At 54.0% G+C, this 19,378-nt stretch overlaps 3 protein-coding genes across 6 annotated transcripts in view; 1 reads left to right on the top strand and 2 right to left on the bottom strand.

Annotated features, from left to right (window-relative positions):
- LOC101747452 (serine/arginine repetitive matrix protein 2-like) overlaps positions 1-19,378 on the bottom strand; it is a 500,571-nt gene that overhangs the window by 136,925 nt on the left and 344,268 nt on the right. The gene's annotated exons all lie outside the window — the stretch shown is intronic.
- Positions 889-19,378, bottom strand: part of DNAH1 (dynein axonemal heavy chain 1) — a 69,808-nt gene continuing 51,318 nt past the window's right edge. For 3 of the 4 annotated variants that reach the window (XM_040646516.2, XM_040646517.2, XM_040646518.2), the window contains exons 56-80: positions 18,458-18,643; positions 14,044-14,235; positions 13,465-13,632; positions 12,643-12,834; positions 12,142-12,273; positions 11,668-11,793; positions 10,926-11,045; positions 9,785-9,934; positions 9,453-9,613; positions 9,150-9,375; positions 8,870-9,065; positions 8,039-8,190; positions 7,364-7,560; positions 6,874-7,018; positions 6,322-6,480; positions 5,779-5,910; positions 5,120-5,290; positions 4,446-4,625; positions 4,183-4,359; positions 3,265-3,435; positions 2,953-3,083; positions 2,456-2,600; positions 1,989-2,195; positions 1,343-1,577; positions 889-1,157 (exon numbers count right to left, since the gene is read on the bottom strand). In XM_040646516.2, the coding sequence (XP_040502450.1) occupies positions 1,036-1,157; positions 1,343-1,577; positions 1,989-2,195; positions 2,456-2,600; positions 2,953-3,083; positions 3,265-3,435; positions 4,183-4,359; positions 4,446-4,625; positions 5,120-5,290; positions 5,779-5,910; positions 6,322-6,480; positions 6,874-7,018; positions 7,364-7,560; positions 8,039-8,190; positions 8,870-9,065; positions 9,150-9,375; positions 9,453-9,613; positions 9,785-9,934; positions 10,926-11,045; positions 11,668-11,793; positions 12,142-12,273; positions 12,643-12,834; positions 13,465-13,632; positions 14,044-14,235; positions 18,458-18,643 (4,173 nt within the window). In that variant the 3' untranslated portion in view covers positions 889-1,035. Of the gene's footprint in view, positions 1,158-1,342; positions 1,578-1,988; positions 2,196-2,455; positions 2,601-2,952; positions 3,084-3,264; positions 3,436-3,591; positions 3,829-4,182; positions 4,360-4,445; positions 4,626-5,119; positions 5,291-5,778; positions 5,911-6,321; positions 6,481-6,873; positions 7,019-7,363; positions 7,561-8,038; positions 8,191-8,869; positions 9,066-9,149; positions 9,376-9,452; positions 9,614-9,784; positions 9,935-10,925; positions 11,046-11,667; positions 11,794-12,141; positions 12,274-12,642; positions 12,835-13,464; positions 13,633-14,043; positions 14,236-18,457; positions 18,644-19,378 lie in introns of those variants that run through there. The other variant, XM_040646519.2, reaches the window with a different exon arrangement.
- Positions 15,976-17,756, top strand: LOC101751348 (HAUS augmin-like complex subunit 3-like). The gene is made up of 3 exons (XM_004944481.5): positions 15,976-16,488; positions 16,881-17,097; positions 17,208-17,756. Exons 1-3 carry the CDS (start codon positions 16,022-16,024, stop codon positions 17,424-17,426), a joined length of 903 nt encoding a protein of 300 aa, XP_004944538.2. The 5' UTR covers positions 15,976-16,021; the 3' UTR covers positions 17,427-17,756.

Here is a 19,378-nt window from a genome sequence, read left to right as displayed (position 1 = left end):
GAATAGGATGGGGGCCGGGCTGAGGCTGAAACACAAGCAGGGAGAAGAGGCAACTGGGCCTGATAAAGCCAGAGACTACTACTCAGTCCTGGTCTTTCACATTGGGGCGTGTGAAAGTGCAACAAGGAGGCTGAAATATCAAAAGGGAGAGGTGATGGAAAGAAGGTGAAGGGGTCAGGAGTGCAGGTAGTATTCCTCTCTGTCCTCCAATTGGAGACTGGGAGCTGGCAGAAAGGAGAACAAACCAGGCATGTAGAAGATGGGGAGGTGACATGCAAGACAGCCAGCTCAGCTTCACCAAGGGCAGACCGTGTCAAGCATTTGGTGGATGGATCAGTGGAGTGATGCCCTTGGTAGAAAAAGGAAGGGGCAACTGATGTCATCTACCAGGGCTTGTGCATGGCTCTGACGTGGTCCTGCACCACATGCATATCTCTGAGTTGGAGGGGGATGGATTTGAAGGCTGGACTATTCAAGGGATAACGAATTGGTTGGATGGCTGCAGCCAGAGGGTTGTGCTCAGTGGCTCTGTGTCCAGGCGATGAGTGCTGTCCCTGAGGGGTCCCTCTTGGGATCAGTGCTCTTTAACATCTTTATCAGTGACATGGACAGTGGGATCGAGTGCACCCTCAGCATGTTTGTGTATGAAACCAAGCTGATGGAACAGAAGGGATGCCACCCACAGGGACCTGGACAGGCTCAAGAAGTGGGCACGCAAGAACCTAAGGAGGTTCAACAAGGACAAGGTGTTGTACTTTGGGCTGGGGGCAATCCCAGATGTGAGAACAGAGTGGGAGAAGAGGCTTGGAGGTTGCTTCCAACCCAACCATGCTGTGATTCTAAAAGAGGTGTAATTGTGGGGATCACAACAACAGAATGCAATGCTGGTGCAGTTCAACTCCATTTGTAATAAAGGCTGTAGTGAACAGCTGGGGGAGGAAAGAGAAGGACAGTAGCTGCTGGTGGTCAATGCCTGCCTCCTGCTGACTGCCCTTACCTGTCCCAGGGTGGTTCCCCTGCCTGGGCAGTTCCTGGCTAGAAGTCCAGGGCGCAGATCAAGGCCGTGCCTCGTTTGATCCAGTGCTTCTCAGGCTTGTCTGTGGGGATCTCCACAGCGATCACGTAGTTGGTGGAGTGACCCGTTGTTGACAGTGTCCCTGTGAGGAGGGAGGCAAAGGTGTGCAGCGTGGCACTGCAGCCCTGCTCCCAGGGCACAGGCTAGCAGTCCTGGACGGCTGGCACAGCAGGAGCTGTAAGAGCTCCTGCAATCTCTCCTGCGCTGCCTATCCTAGTGACTTCTAGGGTCTCCTTTGCTTCTGGGGGCTGCCTTTAAGGCACCTACCTGCACGAGTGAGCGTCTTATAGATAGGGCAGAGGTATATGCCAGCAGCTGGAGGCTTGCGATTGGCGACGGGAAGCAGCCAGATGACAGCCATCTCACTGTACAGCTCCTTGGGGCGGGACTCCGCCAGCTGAAACGCAGACGTGTCCCAGCGGGCACCCTCAAGAAACAAGCCATGGATGTAGCAGCCTTCAGAGGGAGGGCGAGATAGCTCACTGGCTGATTCCTTCATCACCTGTGGAAGAGAGTGGGCCTGGGGCTGTGAGCAAGGCTCGGCCTTGATGACCTGCGAAGCCCCTTACTCTGCTCTTGGCCAAGGCAGAGCTACCGAAGGGGAGCCTGCTCCAGCTCTCAGATATCTCTGGGATGGGTTTTCCAGCAGCTCACATCACGAGGGTGTGGGGCAGCCTGAGGAAAAGCCTGTGGAGGAGGGGTGTGAGCAGGTCTGGGGAGACGGAGAGGTCTCTGGTTCCGTCATGGACGCATCCGTGCTGTGGGCGGATGTATCTGGCACACAGGGGGAGATGGGATGTGCAGCTACTGGTTCCCCCTCTTGGGCAGGTCGGGCCTAGAGCTGCTGTCTTTGGGGCCAGGCAGCAAATTCTAAAGAAATCCAGCAAAAAAAAACCCTGTCTGACTCCCTTACCTTGAAGCTAAATGAGATGTTGTCAATGGAGATGACAGACTTCCTAGCGAAGTTCTGCAGCGTGCCAGTGAGAAAGGCCTGAGGGAAGAAGAACCCACTGATCCAGAACACAGAGGGGATCCCGTGGCCGATCCACTTCTGGAGGAATTCAACCCGCTGCACCAAGTCATTCACCCAGGATGCCAAGGGCTTCAGTGATGGGTAGGCCTGTGGGGCACACGGAGAGGAAGGCGTTGAATGCATACAAGGGGAAACCCTAAACCTTGTGCCCGAGTTGCTGAGAGCTGCCCATAGCCCAGGGATTCCTTCAGCTTAGGGCTGAGAAGCCCTTGCACGAGGCAGGAGACACGTGCAAACCGCAGGAGCCTGTTCCATGTGAGACAGCCCAGCCCAGCTGTGGGGTTTGATGACTCTCCCTGGGGTGAGAAGAACTCCTGGGGGCAGCGGGGCTGGTTGGGAAGTGTTACCTTGGTGTTCCACACAGTGGGGACGGAGTTGTTGTACAAGCTGTTGGCCATCAGCTCCAGCTGAGAGGACATCACAACCAGGCCCTTGAGAGCTTTCAGCAGATCCTTCAGTGTCTGAGCAATCACCTCCAGGAGACTGTTGTACCTAAGAGAAAGAGCTGCTGTTTCTGCAGAGGGATCACAGAATGACCTGGTGTGGGGATTTATCCCCCGTGTCTGCCTGGATTGCTGTACAGTGAGCTTCATGTAACCCTCGGTATCCATCCTCTTGGATGGGGCTCTCTGACTGCCCCCGGGCCCCGGATTGCTGACAGTACCGTGCAGGCACTGATCAGTCACTGCAGAACAGGAATCAGATGAAGGCTGTGGCTGGGACAGCAGATTTGACACCTTGCTGCCACCCCACTGCTCAGCAACGGGGTTCCTTGAGGGGAACATGGGCCTGAGCATCCCTGTCATTCCCCAGGGGATCAGGACAGGGGGCTGTAGGGGGTTACCTGATCACCTCCTGCACCAGCACTGTGTTCATAGACTCTTCGTAGAGCAGTGGGTATTTGCAGATCACCTCCTGCAGGTCCATGGGGGCAGGCAGCTTTGCCAGGATCTCATTTGCAGTCCCCTCCACCAGCTGGAAGGCAGACAGCAAGCAGGTGAGCATCCAGGCATCCACGGATGCTGGGAAGGGGGAGGGTTGACGTCTGGATGGCAGAGCCATTGGCTGCTGGGCAGGGTGGCACCGGCATAGCATGTGAGCATGTGGTCTGTGCTCACCTCTTGTGCCAGAGTACCGCTGGGATTGGGGCACCCACCTCTTCCCTGCTGCAGCCACCCAGTGTGAACGTCTTGGGTTGCAGCTGCAGAATGGCCCCTAGCAGAGCGAAGGTCTCCTTCTGAGCAAAGGTGATGTTGGCATTGTCATGCAAACCAAAGAGCTCCGGGCTGTCATTGAGCGGCAGGCTCCTGATGTACTGCAGGTACCCCTGGGGAGGAATTGCATTGGCTGTGATGGTGGGGCTGGGAGCACAAGAACTGGGAGCCCTTCTGGCTGCCATGGGCCTGGCCAGAAAATGACCAAAGCCAGGGCTGCTCGAGGAGCCAAATTCAACAGCCTGCAGACCTGCAGGCTCAGGTGGAAGCTACACCTTGTCTTATTGCTTGAGCTTCTGACATTTACACAGCTCCTCGTCTCACGTGGCAGCCAGGGAAGGTCACTCACAAGTATGACTTAGGGGCAGTGTGTGTGGGCCCTGAGTTATGCTGGCTAGTGCAGAAGGGGAGGCTGAGGGAGTGCCAGCTCCTTTTGGAGCCCCATTTGGTGGCTGAATGGAGACTGTGGCCCCAGTCCATGCATTGGCTGGGGGGTTAAATCGCACCTGTGTCAAAGCAAATGCATGTTAAAAGAATGGGCAGCTTGGCAGTGAGCTTCCTGCAGTGTCTCCTGCACTAAGCTCCTCAGGCATTTCAAGTACGTGATATCAAAGTGGTTCAGAGCACAAATGCTTTCAGATGAGGTATGCTGGCAACAGCTACAACCCCCCCCTGTGCACATCAACAAGATTTACCTCCCGTTGCTTGAAAAAGATGCAGCTGAAGATCTCCACAATCTTTTAAACGGACATTCCCAGGGGGATGGAAATACTGTGCGTTTCAGGGAGCAGCACACTCCCTTTGCACTACAACAACAACACCCCCCCGGATCCGTAAAGCTGCATTTCGTTGTTACTCACATCGAGGTCTGAAGAGGTGCTGATCTGCTTGTAGATCCCGGATTCAGAATAGGCAAACTCAGGAATCAGAACCTCAGGCTTGTAGAAATCCTCCAGAATGCTCATCATGCAGCGCCTGTCCCAGTCATCGGTCACGCGGCCGCCGTAGTTGATCTCCCCAGCTGTGTACTTCAGAACCTGTGAGGGATCCCACAAGAGCTATCCAGCCCACGCATCCATCGTGAGCCCATTACCTGCCCGGGAGGGTCAGCTCACACGCTTACCTTGTATGGGATGTCTGCATACTCGCTCAGGAACATCTTTAGTTGGCTGATGCAGATGCGGAGGTCTCCATCCGTGAACTCGTAGGGGATGTTGAACCCCAGTGGGCCAAACTTCCTCCTCTCCAGCATGTTCCCGTGGAAGAAGCAAAGTGACAGCAACAAGGATTTAAACTCGGTGACCTGCGGGCAGAGAAGGAGGGAGAGGAGGTGCTCAGCTTGGGAGGAGACACCCTTGGAAGATGTGAGTCTTTTCTGGCAGCAGGCAGCAAATGAGGTGTGCTAAGTCACCAACACCAACCGGAGTCCGGAGAGGTGGAAACCTCAGCCAAGCTGCTGCACTGGGGAAGGCTGTGTGTGGGTCTGCTCTCTTGCTCAAAGCTGCAAGTGCCTCCACAGTAGCGTTGCTTCTGTTTGTCACAGTGACAACTGGCTTATCACAGAGCAGATGTAGGCTTATGAGAGATGCCACCACCCCTTCTCTAGCACGTGAGAGGGAGGTTGGAACCAGGTGATCTTTAAGGTCCTTTCGAACCCCAGCCATTCTATCGTGCTATGATTTCACAAGTGCTAAATGAGAGCTCTAGGGGAGATCTGAGTCTGGAGAGGAGCAGCGTCCAGGGGGAGAGTGTGCATAGGAGCAGGCATGGGCTGGGGACAGCAAAGCTGGGCTTTACCTTAGGGCAGGAATTCAAGAAGTCATCGCTGAAACTGATGTAGGACTTGAGAAGATTGGCTTTGACCCCACGGGGAGGCTCAATGGTCATCTTTGAGCTGTTTTGGAGGATGGACACAGGGAAGTGGTTGCTTGGTAGACTGGTGAGCCAGAGGCGGAAGTCCTGATGCACCTGGAGGATCAGAAGGCAGTGAGTGCTCCTGCACTGACACGTATCTGTTATGGGGAACCTGTGGATGGGATGGACCTAAGTCTGGGCTTCTCCCAGTGCTCCAGTTCCCCCATCAGAGGGCAAGCTGCTCAATTAAACAGCTCAGTGCAAGCTTCTGGTTGCTCGAATCCCAAAGCTGTGTATGACACCAAAAGTCCCAAAGAACGGAAACTTCAGCACGTGGCCATAGCAGCTGCAAAACTGCAATCCTCTCGGAGAGGGGAGATGCAAATATCATGTCTCCCTGCTACAGTGGCCACCAGGTAAGGTGATTTCTCTGCATCTGAAGAACAGGAGGAACATTGCTGCATGCTAAGCAATGCAGCTGGAAGAACAGAAGATCCCAGTAAGGCACAGCACCCTGCTTACTGGGCAGCAGAGCCACCACTGTTGTGTGGGATGGGAGCAAAGGGTTTTCTCCGTGTTCCCAGCCACAGGATGCACGTCACCTTGTTGGGGTTAATGCCTTCAATGAGTCTCTCCAGTGAAGGCATCCAGCTGGGGGCCAGGTGGCAGTTCTGGAAGAAGACCCAGTTTCCCTGCTCCATAGCGCTGTGCATCATGGCTTCAGCACGGGGGCCCTGTGGAGGCAGATGAGAAGGGATCAGATCCTGGTCTATCAGGCTGTGCCCTGCTAAGCCAGACAAGGAGACAGTCACTGGGTGGAAAGATCACTTTCCAGCTCGATAGCTTGGCTCGGCTGGGTTGTCACCACCTGCTGATGGTGTAACGAGGGCCCTCTGCAGCTCAGCAGGTCCGTGGGTCACGGTGTGGGAAGATGGAATCAGGGACAGATTAGGAGGATGGAGGACTCTAGCAAGGGAACAGCTGCAGCCCTCCCCGCTGAATCAGCTCCTCCATGGATAGGTGAGTGAGGGCCCTGGGGCAGAAGAGTGCTTTCACTGTGCTGCAAGGACGTCTGGCCTCTTTGGAACTGGGTGAGATCACCAAGAGTGCCAGCAGGGCAGTCCTGCCCCAGCTCAGCAGCTTACCTGGCCTTGGCCCAGGGAAATGGCAGAGAGCTTTTTGGAGAACTTCATCTCTTCAGCAAACTTGTAAAGGTCGGCAGCTGGGTCAGTGCCTGGGGACAGCACGAACACGAGGGGGGTGGTGGCACTGGACTCCCTGAACACGATGGAGAGGTCAGCAGTCTGCAACAGAGACAGCTTGTCATAGCACAGGGCTGTGCAACAGGGCTGCATCTTGGCACCATGCGCAGCACCACCTCGTCCAGCCTGACCTCCAGCCCCCCCTGTGCCACCAGCGTGGTGCTGGAGACAGAAGCGTGTTCCATTAGGGGCTGGTGATGCTCTGCTTTGGCAGGATTAGGATCAGGGCAGTGATTAGTTTCCCAGTTCAGGCTACAGTTTCACTGCTAGATGAGAGGGAGGATTTCCCCTCTCTAAGACGTCAGTGTTCTCCAGCTTTGGAGACTGTTGGTGCAGTCCTCCTCTGTGGCTGGAGGGAGGCATCCTTGCTGCAGCTGGAAAAAGCTGCCAGCCCCTTTGCAGCTCTCCCAGCAGTGCTTCCTTTAGGCTGATTACCTGAGGCTCAATGAAGTGCCGATCCAGGTTCAGTGCCACGAAGTCCTGCATGGCATTGGTGATCTTATCTCCCCGCAGACACCGCAGAACCAGCAGCTTCTGGAAGGCATCAAGCTCAACATCCCACTTCCCAGGCAGGGTCTCTCTGCAAAGCAGTTATTTTGGGGGAATGGGTCAGATCCTGCAGCTCCCTAAGAAGCACTCGAGATGCTCCACAGGAGGCCGTGGAGTCTGAGGAAGGACAAAGACCTTCCAGCCAGTTGGTTGAGGCTGTTGTTCATAGCTTTGAGATTATTAGAGTGCAAAGCAGAGCAGCAGCTGCTTCTGGGCCCTGCCTTGGGCGAGCAAGAGTGCCAGAAGCCCAAACCCCAGCCAGCACTGCACTCAGCATTGCTAGTGCTATGGCTGAATCGGCACCTCATGCTCTTCCAGAGATGCCATCGCGTGCCTGGCACAGCACAACAAAACTGACAGAGCTTGGGACACTTGCCTGTGAGGTTTGTGGCTGTCAAAGATGGCCCTGAATGCTGCAAGGTTGGCGACAAAGTCATTGGCAAAGCCAGAGAAGTTCTTCAGGTTGCTCAAAGCCAGGATGTCTCCCCATGCTCGCTCATTGAGCCAGTCTGGAGCTGGGTTCTCCTGCACCTCCTTTACAGCTCCCCCTGAGAGCAGGTATCGCCACTCATCCTGAGAACAGCACAGTACAAGGGCATGGGTTACAGCCCACCTTCCCTGAAGCGTGCAGGTTTGTGCTGTATCTGCTAGTAACCTTCTGGCTGCTGCTCCTGCCAGGGGGGTATGTGGGAGAATAAGTGAATCAGAAGGTCTGCTGAGATCAACGTTGCCTTTCAATTGCTGTTGGCTTTCCTATGCGGTGCTGCAGCCTCTAATCCCTCCCTGCCTAACGCCTCCAAACTCACCAGCCCTTTGCAGCAGCCCATCCCTTTGCTTCAGACTCGGCAGCCCTGCACATAGGCACAGGGAAAGGTTTGAGATCTGAATGAACAGAAGGGCCCTAGATTTACCAACCAGCCTGTCCCATTTGCACCCAGCCCCAGGGAACAAGGCTTCTCTTCCACACCAGCAAGCTAAGCAAAGGAACTGTAAACCTGAGCCCGGGTTGCTCTGCTGGGATCCTATTCAAGGACTGGAGTGACTTGCTTACCATATCAATCCGCCCATCATTCATCAAGATCTGGGTGCAAACGAGAAAGGCAAACATGAGCTTGTGCTTCTCAAAGAGGCTGCGGCACACGCTGCTGTAGAAACTGAAGGTGATGTAGTTGTTGATGTTCACAATCCGGTCCTTCACAGTATCTGCAGAAAGACAACGACCAGACAAGGTGATGTGGAAGAGGCACAACGCAACAGATGCTGCTCTGAAATGCAGACTTAGTGCAGGATCCCCTATGAGAAGTATATCATCCAGCTGCGCCAGATGTTTCCTGATGTGCATGTACATCAGGAGCCTGATGTGCAACAAAGCAGCCCCAAAGAAAGGGTGCTTTCTGCAGCTGGGCAAAGAGCTGCCTGCTCCTGCTTTTGCTCAGAAGAGAGCCAGTGTGGAATAAAGCACTGCCCCCAGCACCAGGAGGGAGTCAGTGCACCACAGCAGTCAAAAGGGCCCCATGACACTACCCTGGCTGCCATGCATTGCTGGGTGGATTGCTCCTGCAGCCTGACAGTGGCAGCCAACAGCCACACGTGGAGCTGGCTCCATGAGAAGCAGAGCCACACCGCTGCCGGGATGGCACACGCCTTGTCTGTGCCCTCTGCACTACCATCTCCCTGCCTGGTCAGATGGGGCAGCAGAGCAGTGCAAAAGAGGAGGGCAGGCCGAAACCTGTGCTGTGCAGACACAACCATGGGCAGCTCTGGTGCACGCAGAGAGTGGATGCAAGTAGGCACATCTGCATTGACTCTTTAGGGCCCTAGCTTCTAAGCCAGGAACACGGTGTGAGGGAAGGGATGGGAAGGGGCCATTTCAGGCCCGCACCTGCTCTCTCGGAGTTACTGATCCCCATGAGGAAGATGTTGAGGAACCACTCCAATGAGTACTGGTACATGGGGTCCACGCTGGACAGGTCTGAGACACAGAAGTAGAGGATCTGTGTGCGGACGGCAACGGGTGCATACTGCAAGCGGGTGGTGTTGATGTCCTCCTCTGTCTGCTCTGCCACCTTCATCTTGGTCTGAGGGACGCAGGAGATGTTGCAGTTTGTGCAGTGCTGGCAGGGGATGGGTGGCTGCGGTGGATGAACAGCCACAGCTCATACCTGGATCTCCCCTGCCTTGAGCTTGGATGCTTCTAGCACTTTGATGAGCTCCAAGTCATCCACAGGGTTTCCTTCGGAAGTGCTGAGCCGATACAGGATCTGGTCTTCTATCTCCTCCAGCTCCTGGCGCATCTCAGCATTGCTAAGGATCAGCTGGTTTCGAGCCTCTTCTAAGTCAGGCCGCTCCTCGGCCACCACCTGTCCCAGCAGCTGGTCCTCCAAGCCACTGCAACAAAAACCACGGGGTGAGGGTAGGTAGAATGAAGCTGAACAGTGTGAGCAGCTGCTGGGGTGAGCACGTACCTGGGTGAGATGGTGAAGTTGATGAGGGTGAGTTTTGTGGAAACCTCGGGGCTGTAATGGGGGTTGGACAGGTTGGTGGTGATGTACAGCTTGAAATCCTCGTGGTAAGGGATCACCGCATCCCCCAGCTTCAGCACCGTTCTGCCTTGCTGTTTGTAGGTCTGTATTGGACACAAAAGCAGAAAGGCTGGGACATCCATTCTTGGGAGAGAAGGCATCCCGCGTGCCCTCTGCTCTGCAGCGAGGAGAGAGCCTGAGGAGATGCACGGAGTGGCTCAGAGCTGCTGGCAGAGCCCCGCTTCCAGCCTGGCCACGACAGCAAGCCAAAGGACCTGTTTGAGCAGGATGGGTTCGAGGGCTGGGTCCAGCTCCTCGCCAACGTTCTCCAGCAGGAAGGGCTTCCCATAAGTAATGGCTTTTTCCAGACTGCAGAGGAAGTCCCGGTCGCTCAGCTTGGCCACCTCCAGGCCGTTCACCTTCTCCTGAAAGGCAAAAGGGGAATGCAGGGATGGAGAAGAGCCCGGGGCTATGCAGCTCTGATACAGAGGGCTCTGCTACCGCTGTGCTGAGGAGGTGAAGAGTGAATGGGGATAACAGCCCATCTGGGTCCCAACTAAACCTGCTCAAGCCCTGGATCCCGATTAGGGGCCACATCTACAGCACTTTTGTTGATGTGATGTTTGCTGAGGTGTGCAGACCGAGGCTCAGCCAACCTCCCCATTGCCCACTAAGATCACCTAATCCCATTTCAGCTGTGTCCTGCCCATCATTCATGTGCTTGGCACATCTCTTGCTAGGCACGCTTAACTTTCTGAAGCAGCAGAAATTACACCTTTTCTTGCTCAGCAAGTTTTTGGCTATTTTTGCAAGCTTACTCCACTCATGGAACATCACCAGATACTACAGACAGCCCAAATGAGCACCAGGAAGCAGGGGACTGGGAGAAACCTCCTTCAGGCAGAGCCCAGCAATGGCATCTCAGAGCTCGTTTGCCTGCAAAGTGAGAGCAGGTGGGTGGGAAAAGCCTATGGGGAATACAACAGCAGCAGCTGCCAGAGTCATCTTCGTGGTGCTCCTGAAAGGGCACCAGAGGGCTCTCAGGAGGGAGTGAAGAGGAAGTGGTCCTTGTCTCTGGCACCAGGTACTGTTCTCACTGGTTCTCTCTCTGAGCTCTAAAGGCACCAAAGGCTGTTACAGGGCATATTGCTATTGTTCTGTGTGTTTTAGAGTACAGCAATGAATAAGATCCCCAGAAATGGTGCTTTGCTTGCTTATAGAAGGCCCCTGCTTCCCTGTGTTCGTTCCACTAAACAGGGAAATTCAGCTGGGGTGAATACAGACCCTGCCTGATACTGGGAGGAGCAGGGTGGAACAGCAGTAGGGCAGCTCTGTGCATAGCAGCCTCAGGCTTCGTGCTGCAGAAAGCTGCTTCCCCAACCCCCCAGACTTAGCTTGTCACCCTGTGGATCTTACCAGGTTCTTGATCCACTTGTTTGCTTGTCTTTGAGGGTCTATGCAGTGAGTCCAGCGCTGGGAGAACCGTGTTATCACCCCGTTCTCCACAGACAGCGTGTCGTTTGGTAAACCAGCAATCTAATAGGGGGAAAAAAGTCTGCTTATCAGCCACTGGGAACATCTGGAAACGCAGCACAGCTGATCTCCTTGTTGCAGGATATGGCTTGTCTGTTCTCTCTTTAATGTGTTTGCCTGCTGTGTGTGCTGGATCAATTCTGGGGCCCGGATTCAAGGGAGTGCCTTTTGGCTCTGTTTAGTCATGCAGGATGGTAGCTACAGTATGTAATAAGGTTTATCCTGAGGTGCCCTTGCTATCCTGGCCCCTGCGTGGTCATGTTGTGGAAGTTATGGCTGCGAAGGGGATGGTGGTGAGGGTTCCAAAGAGACACAGTTCTCTTTGGAGCAGCTGAGCTGTAGGACAGAGATGCACTGGTTGAGTTAGGGGGTGGGCAGGCTGTGGCCAAGGCTTTGCTGTAACATTGTGCTGTGTAAAGTGGAAACCCAACAGGTTGAGCTGTATGGTGCGCTCAGAGCTGCTGCTGCCCTGGGTGCTGCCAGGTCCCTTTCTGCTCTTTTGTTTGGGGTCTCTCCTTTGGGAAAGTGGCTCCTAATGAACTGTGCACTGAGTGTCTTAGCCTCTACCTGAGGCAAGATGTCCCCTGCCTTTTCAGCCTCCTGGATCATCTTTTCTATAACTTGCCTGCCAGGAGCGGATTTCCACGGGGTCCCCAAGAGTGCTGATCAGGTTTGGCTCCTCGGTGTGAGGAATGTTGTTTTCTGAGAGCTTTCCCAGCCACTCCTTGCACAGCGCCACGCGGTACTGTCCCTGCCACAAGAAGCACCATCACAGTCTTTTAGTAGCAACTATTCCACAGTTTGCAACAAAACCTTCCTCCTTCTATTCCAACATGACCTATTCTGTGTGCCCAGCTTAAAGGGATCGTGGTGTTACAGCTCTGACCTTGCTCTTAGGAGGTAGCCACATGCCAAGGCAGGGCTGGTAGACATCCTGGGCAGCCAGGTCACCAGAGGGGCTGGGAAGTACAGCAAACTGCCAGCTGCTGACCCCAGAGTAGGGCAGAATCTGACTTGAAGCCTATCTAGCTGGCAACAACAAAAGGCAGGAAAGCAAAGCAGCTAATAGAGCCCACTGCGGGGAGCCCTGCATACTTACAGTAAAAGGGCCCAGGTAGGCAACAAAGCCAGCTGCAAGCAGCACGTCCCCAGCAATGTTGTTGATCTTGTAATCCAGGTTCTCAACGGTGTCCTGCCAGCGCACCTTCTCATCAGCCAGGCTGTTTATGAGCTGTGGAATAAGATGCACATGTGAGAGCTGCTGTGTCTGAGACCTGCTGCTCTCTGGGTAATGCTGTAGGTGACTGTATGAGCCAGAGGTGCACCACCTATCCTAACTTCTGTCCCCAGCTTTGAGCACTTCGTCCTGGGTTGCTCTCATTTGTCCCTGTAACTGTCTAAGGAAGCTGTGGCAGAGGGAAGATTAGCTACATCAGCCCTAATGTGATGCTGAGATCTGGCCAGGCAGCTCCAACCTAGCATTGCCATAAGCTGCAGACACATAATGCTGCTGGAAGTGGCAGGCACAGAGATCTTCACCACTGTGCTCCTCGGCCTGGAGTCAGGTTATCTCTTGCAAGTAGGCAGAGCTGTTCCCTACCGTAGCAGCACGGCCCAATCTCTGCTGACACTGCTCACACTTCATCTCCAGTTCCTCCTTCTTGGCTATGCAGCTGTTGTACTTGGCTTGCAGAACGGCAATACCACTTTCAACATCCTCCAGGCGTCGCTTAGCTTCCTCAAGGACCTGCTGAGTTGCACGCAGGTCCTCTTCTGCCTCTCGCCAGGCTTTCTGGGGAGATATGCAAGGAAACAGTGGTAATGCTGTGCTTGTGGTCAGGCTCCTTCCCAAAACCCAAGACAGGTGTTAGTTTGGGAAAGAATTGACATTCTTCTCCATACAAGCACTAACTGGAGCTGAGATCCTTCCCTGTGCAACAAAGGCTGACCTGCAGAACTCCACTGGGAGACTTCCCAAGCCCAGGAATAGAAGCACAAGTGAGGAAGTAGTTTGTGTGTGGCTTCAGAAAGCCAGGAGCCTGCACGAGCTTACTGCTCAGGATGCGGCCCACTGTTGAACAGGAGAAAAGTTCACTCTGCTTACCCCAAAATAATAATACAGAAACCATTAGGCTTGGAGAGGATTAAGCTGAAGCACAAATGAGATTGGAAGTGCTTCTGGAAGTAGTTGCTGCCGAGTTAGGATCCGGCTCTAAGGACACAGCATCAATTCTGTCTCAGTGTGATTATTTTTTTCCCCACTTTATTAAGCTAATGGGTTTCTGGGCTTAGTGGCTCTGTCAGGGCTTGATTGGAGTCTAAGTCCTGAGCTGCACACCAAAGCTGGGGACTCTCATCATCACACAGAAAGGACCGTGGTCCTGCATCCCCTGACACCGAGAGCAACCATGCTGCCTCTTACCCGCTTGGGCTCCACAACCTTGGCTACAAAGTGGTACTTGTGCATGGCACGCACCCACTGGCAGATGGAGGTGCAAGCTTTGGACACCTTGGAGATGGCAGCTGGCTGGAACTCCTTACTGTCAATGTACGGCTGGATGGCCTTGATCACGGTGTCTGGAATGTTGTCCTGTGAGCAATGGTGGGAAAGAAAGGAGACTGGAGGTGAGGGTGCCAGAGATCTGATGGAGTTAGGGTCAGAAAAGGCTTCTCCCAGTGGCTGCAGCCCAACCCAGCACTGCTAAGGGTGGTGAAGGCATTGCAGTGGAGCAAGAGAATCACACTGCTCTGGGACGAGGCCTGAGAAGCACAGCAGTGGGCTTGGGTAAATCCCTTCCTGTACCATAGGAAAGAGCAGAGATCCCACAGTCCAAAGCAATGAAGCAAGCTGACATGGGAGCTGCCAGGCCAAACACTTCCTTACCCTCAGTGCTACTGAAAGGTGTTGCCTGGAAGGTGCTTTAAGCCTCACGGCTGTGAGCAAGATCTGTGCAAGGTAACAACCAATTCCTAGTCACAGCTCCACTCTGTTGCCACTTACCTTATCGTACTTAAACAGGCTGTCCAAGAATTTCCCTGGGTCCTGGAGAAGGCCCCTGCCTGGCTCCCAGTAATCATCCACCTTGGTGCCCAGCTTCTCCCCTAACACTTTCTTGGGTTTGACTTCCTTCATGATGCAGACTGCTTCGATCACCATTTTCACACCGAGGGGAGGCCGCTGCATGGCTCGGACCTTAAACCCAAATGGAGACAGTGGGTTGGCTTGGCTCACCACTTGGTGAGATGGGTTTTTCAACCTCAGCTGGGGTGGAGGAAGGACGCTTAGAGGAGGGAGAGGTAGCAGAAAAGAAAGCTGGTTATCAGAAAGGCTAAGGAGAAAACCGAGGAGGCTGGAAAAAGCCTGCCCCAATGCTCTGCGATGGGTATCTTCAGGCTGTAGATGTCTTGGCAGAGCAATCAGAGCTGTATGCCCACGGGGAAGGGGGAAGCGCAGACATGGGGTAGGGGCAGGGGCAGGCTTTCTCTCTTGCTCTGTGGGCTCTGATTTGTCTTGTACCCCACTCTGGGAAAGTTGCAGGGCCTGCAACGCAGGAATGTGTCTGTATCAGTTGCGCAAGGACTGCTGGAGTCCTTAAGTAGGCTGATGGGGTGCTGCTGGGGCACCTTTGGGGTGCCTATGGGTGTCAGGGCTCTTAGGAATAACTCCTGCTTCATTCCTTCTAGTGTTGGCCATCCTTGTCATGTCCAGCCGGAGACGTTCCCAGACCCTCCTCCATCACCCAGTCAACAGAGGGGCAGAGTTTGTGAAGACACTGCGGCTGTTCTACCCCCAGGCAGATACCCTCTGTGAGAAGGACTTCGACTGGCTCTTTGACTGCCCCAAGACAGAGCAGTTCATCGTGTGGTTCTGCAAAACAGTGGGAGAAGAGAACGTGCTGAGCCCAGCTGAGGTGCAGGCCTACGATGCTCTGGTGGCTGCAGGTAAGCCTATCCTGGAAGGTGATGCCCTTGAGCAGGCGTTGCAGAAGTGCCAGGAGACCCCGCAGCTCACACGTGTGATACCAGAAGCTGAAGGAAGCTCTCTGGAGGCCTTGGAGCAGAAGGTCCAGGAGCTGCAAAGCTACCGTGCCCATCAGCTCTGGCAGTTCAACAAGCTGCAGGTTTGGGCGGCCAGCTTGCAGCAGGAGCTGAGGTATTTGGAGGAGGAGGAGAAGGCAACAAAGGAGGTCTTGAGGAAGGCTCACGTGGAGCTGAGAGTGGAGATCTTTCGCACCACCGCTGTCCTGAAGCAGCTCCTTGAGGCCGCAAAGCAGCAGGTGGAGCAGTATGAGGAAGCGAGGAAAGGCCAGCTGCCAGCACTGCTGCATGAGATGGACCTCAGAGGTTACATAGAGCTTGAACAACGGTTCACGGAGGCGTTTGAGCATTTAATGGAGCAGGTCCTGCCTGGGAGTGCTCAGGCTCCAGAAAGCAGTGTGCAGGAAAGGCTGGAGGCTATGATACAGATGGACTCAGCCTCAGAAATACTGGGGGGGAGAAGAGCAGCCCCTCATCCAGAGCATGCAGAGAGAGGCCGAGGAGCAGCAGCTGAAAGGCAGGAAATAAAGGTTCAAGGCTCAAGGGCAGAACCTGCAGTGGAGGGGAGGAGTGAGAGTGAGGAGCTGAGTGTGGGGGATGAGGAGGAGAAAGGTGGCAGCCAGGATGGCACCGAGAGAACAGACACCAAGCAAACGGGGCTGAAAAGCCTTAGGACTGATGGAGATGAAACACTGGGCAACCAAGACAGCTTCTGGATGGAGCTGAGCCAGTTGGAGACAGCATATATCTGTGCTCAGATGGAGGTTATAGCCATGTCGGCCAAAGTGGAAGGCAACTGTGCTGCGTTAAATTGGGCCCAAAAGACCCTGCAAGCTCTCAAGGAGAACAAGGTAGGATCAGTGCTCCCTTCCAATCCCATCCTTTGTAGCACGGTGTGCCTGTGCTGCAGCACTCCTCCACCAGATGCCAGGGCACAACAAATGTCTCCCTTATCTTCCCTCATACAGCATGCAGTAGAAGCCAAGCTCCAGAGTCACGTTGCCACGTTCAAGAAACAGCTTTACACCCTGCGCTGTGACATTGCCCAGATCCAGACCCACCAGCTGCTGCCCCAGGTGAAGGCAGCAGCCAGCCTCTTCCTCCTGCCCATCCTGCAGGAAAAGCTCCGTCTGGATAATGCTCACCTGCAGGATGTTGGCCAGAGGCAGGAGGAGGCAGCTGCGTGGCTGGTGAGCCAGCAAAGCCGCCTGGATCTGTTGGAGCTCCAGCTGAAACGGGAGAGAAAGGAACTGGACCAGAAGGCTGCTTGGCTGGGAGAGATAGAAACTGTCCTGAAGAGTGCCCAGGCCAAGCTGCAGGCGTATCATGACTGCTGCAAAGAGGCCAGCTCCTCCACAAAGGGTTCTGCGTGCACACAGATGGAGCCCAAAGACTCCATTGCCACGCGGTAAGGTTCTAGGTCTGTGTGTGTGGGAGGAACAAACAAGATGTGGAGGAGATGGCATGGGAGTGGGGGAGGCTTCTGGTAGATAAAAGCTACCACAGTGTTCTTCTACCAGCGCTGGGCCACCCTGACTCCGTGGTGGAGTGAAATTCTCCAGAAGATGGTATCATTTTCTTCCTGTCTGTTGTGGGGTGATGCAGTGAGGAACAGGCTTGGAAAAGAGAAGGAAGATAGAGAACAAAAGTTTCCCTAGGGTGAAGTGTAGAGGCATATCTTCAGCTGTCCTCTCACTGTCACACCACAGCCACTGCCATTCTACTCCCATTGTCCCCTAAGCCCTGTTCTTCCTTTGTGCAGTCAGATGCTCAGATCTCTGGTTGCCTTCTCTCTTGCAGGCTCTGGGATGTGCTGATGGGGCAAGATCAGGATGAGCAGCAATCCTGCAGCTACAAGGCCATAGCAGCCTGTAGCTCCCAGCTGGTGCAGGAACAGAGGGAGCTGGAAGCACAACTGGCAGCTCCTATACCCCAACACACCGACCTGGAGTCCACCATAGAGGAGCTCTACTGGCAGCTGTACGATGACTCCAAACAGCTGCAGCTTTGCTCTCCAGTAAGCAAGGAGCTCTGTCCATCCCCATGCTCCGTTAGGGTTGCACAGCAGGTGGACTAAGCTGTTGATATCCTGTTTGTGTTTTAATGCGTTTGGTTTCTGCCCTGCAGGAGACTGCAGACCTGATGCACCAACTGACCACCATGCAGGAAGTCCTCCACCAAAATCTGATCGAACTCCTGAGCGATTTGAAGGTTAAGCGTAGCTCTCTGCAGGACCCCAACCTGCAGGCAGAACGCAACCTCTACCTTCATTATTTCTGCAATGAGGAGCGGCTGAGAGAGGTGGTGGAAGAGCAGGAGAAGCAGGCGTTGTCCTCCTCCAAGTGACTACTGATGGAGCTGCCCTATGCAAAGGAGTAGATCAAAATGATCTATGCAAAGTGATGTTCTCCTCTAGTTGAGATGAGTCACTTATCTTGGACTGGGAGAGATCTCTGGTGGCCATGGCTCCAGTGGCAGAGGTATGGTCATGGTCAGTAGTTAAGCTTGGAGCTCATTCCTTAAGCAGGGAGTTTCTGAAAGCCACTGGGAGGGTTAGATGATGTGTAAGAAGTTGAAGCACTTTGAGTTGGCATTTGGAAACCCTGTATAGTCAGGAGACTTCTTGCCATGACAGCATCTGTCCCCACCTTCTTGGGTAAAGGAGCTGTGTGTGTGTTTTGGGGGAAATAAAAAGGTCTGTTTTTCACAACTGCAGAAGAATGAGTCTGTCTCTCCTCACCATAACTGCCCTGCCATGTACAGCAAAAACTCCTACCCTGAATCTACTACCACAACCCTTTGCTGAGGACCCTAGCTGCAGCTGCTGCTTGCTGAGGTTTCTCTTTAAGTTATAGGTATGGGCTGTGATGTTTCCTGCTATAGACTCAGGGCCACATTTTTTTACTCTGATCATTCTATTTCAACCCAGTTTTGAAGTCAGCCCACTGACCCTTGCCTCTTCTCATCTGCCTGGTAGTAGATCCCCTTTCCCAAGAGCTTGCTGGCTAGGGGTGCCGCTAGATCTACGTCCAAGCTCTGCAGCCAACGCTCAGGGCTGCATCGTGATGTTGCTTTCTCCCACAGACAAGGACAGCACAGCACTGTACCTGACTACAGTATGGCTCTCTATAGGACAGAGAAGTGAAGAGGTGGCTGGTGGAGGATGTGCAGGCAATTAGCCCACCGTATGTGCCCAGGGGATGGAGGTGGTAGAAAAGGCTGTGGACTGTGCAAACTTATAGTAAGAGGAATTGCAGCAAAGTGCTGTTCAGCTCAGCTGTAGCAAGCTAAGGTCAAAGCCTTGCTGGCCTTCCTAGCCCCTCAGAAACACATTCCACCACAACGCCCACCTGTGCCACCATCCCCCTTAAGCTCACCTCTGTAACATCACTTTTTTTGAGGTTTCTCAGGCTGGCCAGAGCAGCATCTAGGGCAGGAAGGGCTTCAGCCAGGTCCTTCTGAGCATCATCTGCAATGGCTTGGGCTCTCTGGGCTTTTGCATTGGCCTTCATCTCCTCAGCCTGAACATCAGTTCTCGTCTCTTCAGCAACAGCTGTGTCCACCTGCAGTAACAAACAGCCTCAGAAGCGTGGCTGGACCCAGAGCATTTATTTGGTGCTCTGCATTGCTAGGTAAGGATCACAGCAGTCCTATAACCATGCTCTTTCTTCTAGCATACACATGCTGCTCTGTCATAACAGCAGGAGATGGTAGAGACTATCCATAAGCTCCAGCTCTGGCTGCCCTGGAGCAGTGGTAGCCCAGTAGGAACAAGCTGTTCTACTTATTCCCCCAGTTAGCTCAGGGAGTAGATGCAATAGCAAATGTGTAGGGAGATACAGGAATAAGATGTGCAGAGTTTTGTTGCTACAACTATTGTTCTGTCTTTCCTCAAGGATTCAAGCACTACCAAGAGGTACAAAGGGCCAAATCCTGTTCTGTGAGTGGATCAGGCCACCTCTAGGAAGCTGTGCGAGAGAAGTGCGTGTGTGAACCCCTCTGCAAGCAGGGCTGTATGGTGTAGCCATGCCCCAGTGAGAGATGGGCAGGGTGGAACATGGAGGAGGGAAGAAAGAGACCCCTTTTCCTCAGCAGCATGAGTGACTGTATGATAACCCCTTAACAGCAGCAGCTGTCTGGGCTTCTTGCCACCCTGGGCTGTGGCTTCAGCCAGGAGCAGATGAGCTGTTGCCAGCTAGCAGGGTGGGAGGGTCCCCAGCAGGAGACTTCTCCCTGGCAGTGCTGCTCTGTGTAAATGCCTACTGTACTAAACTCATCTGGAGCTCTTGTGCTTGCAG

The sequence above is a fragment of the Gallus gallus genome, chromosome 12 (genome assembly GCF_016699485.2).
Source record: "Gallus gallus isolate bGalGal1 chromosome 12, bGalGal1.mat.broiler.GRCg7b, whole genome shotgun sequence".
NCBI lineage: Eukaryota > Metazoa > Chordata > Aves > Galliformes > Phasianidae > Gallus > Gallus gallus.
Note: the sequence above shows the minus strand (reverse complement) of the source record. Positions and strands in the feature narration are given on the sequence as shown.

Excerpts from the sequence above, each read along its gene's own strand:
- LOC101751348 (XM_004944481.5), top strand. The coding sequence starts at position 16,022 with ATGTCTCCCTTATCTTCCCTCATACAGCATGCAGTAGAAGCCAAGCTC. Across the intron at positions 16,489-16,880 it reads AAAGACTCCATTGCCACGCG|GCTCTGGGATGTGCTGATGG; the intron begins GTAAGGTTCTAG and ends TCTCTCTTGCAG. Across the intron at positions 17,098-17,207 it reads AGCTGCAGCTTTGCTCTCCA|GAGACTGCAGACCTGATGCA; the intron begins GTAAGCAAGGAG and ends TCTGCCCTGCAG.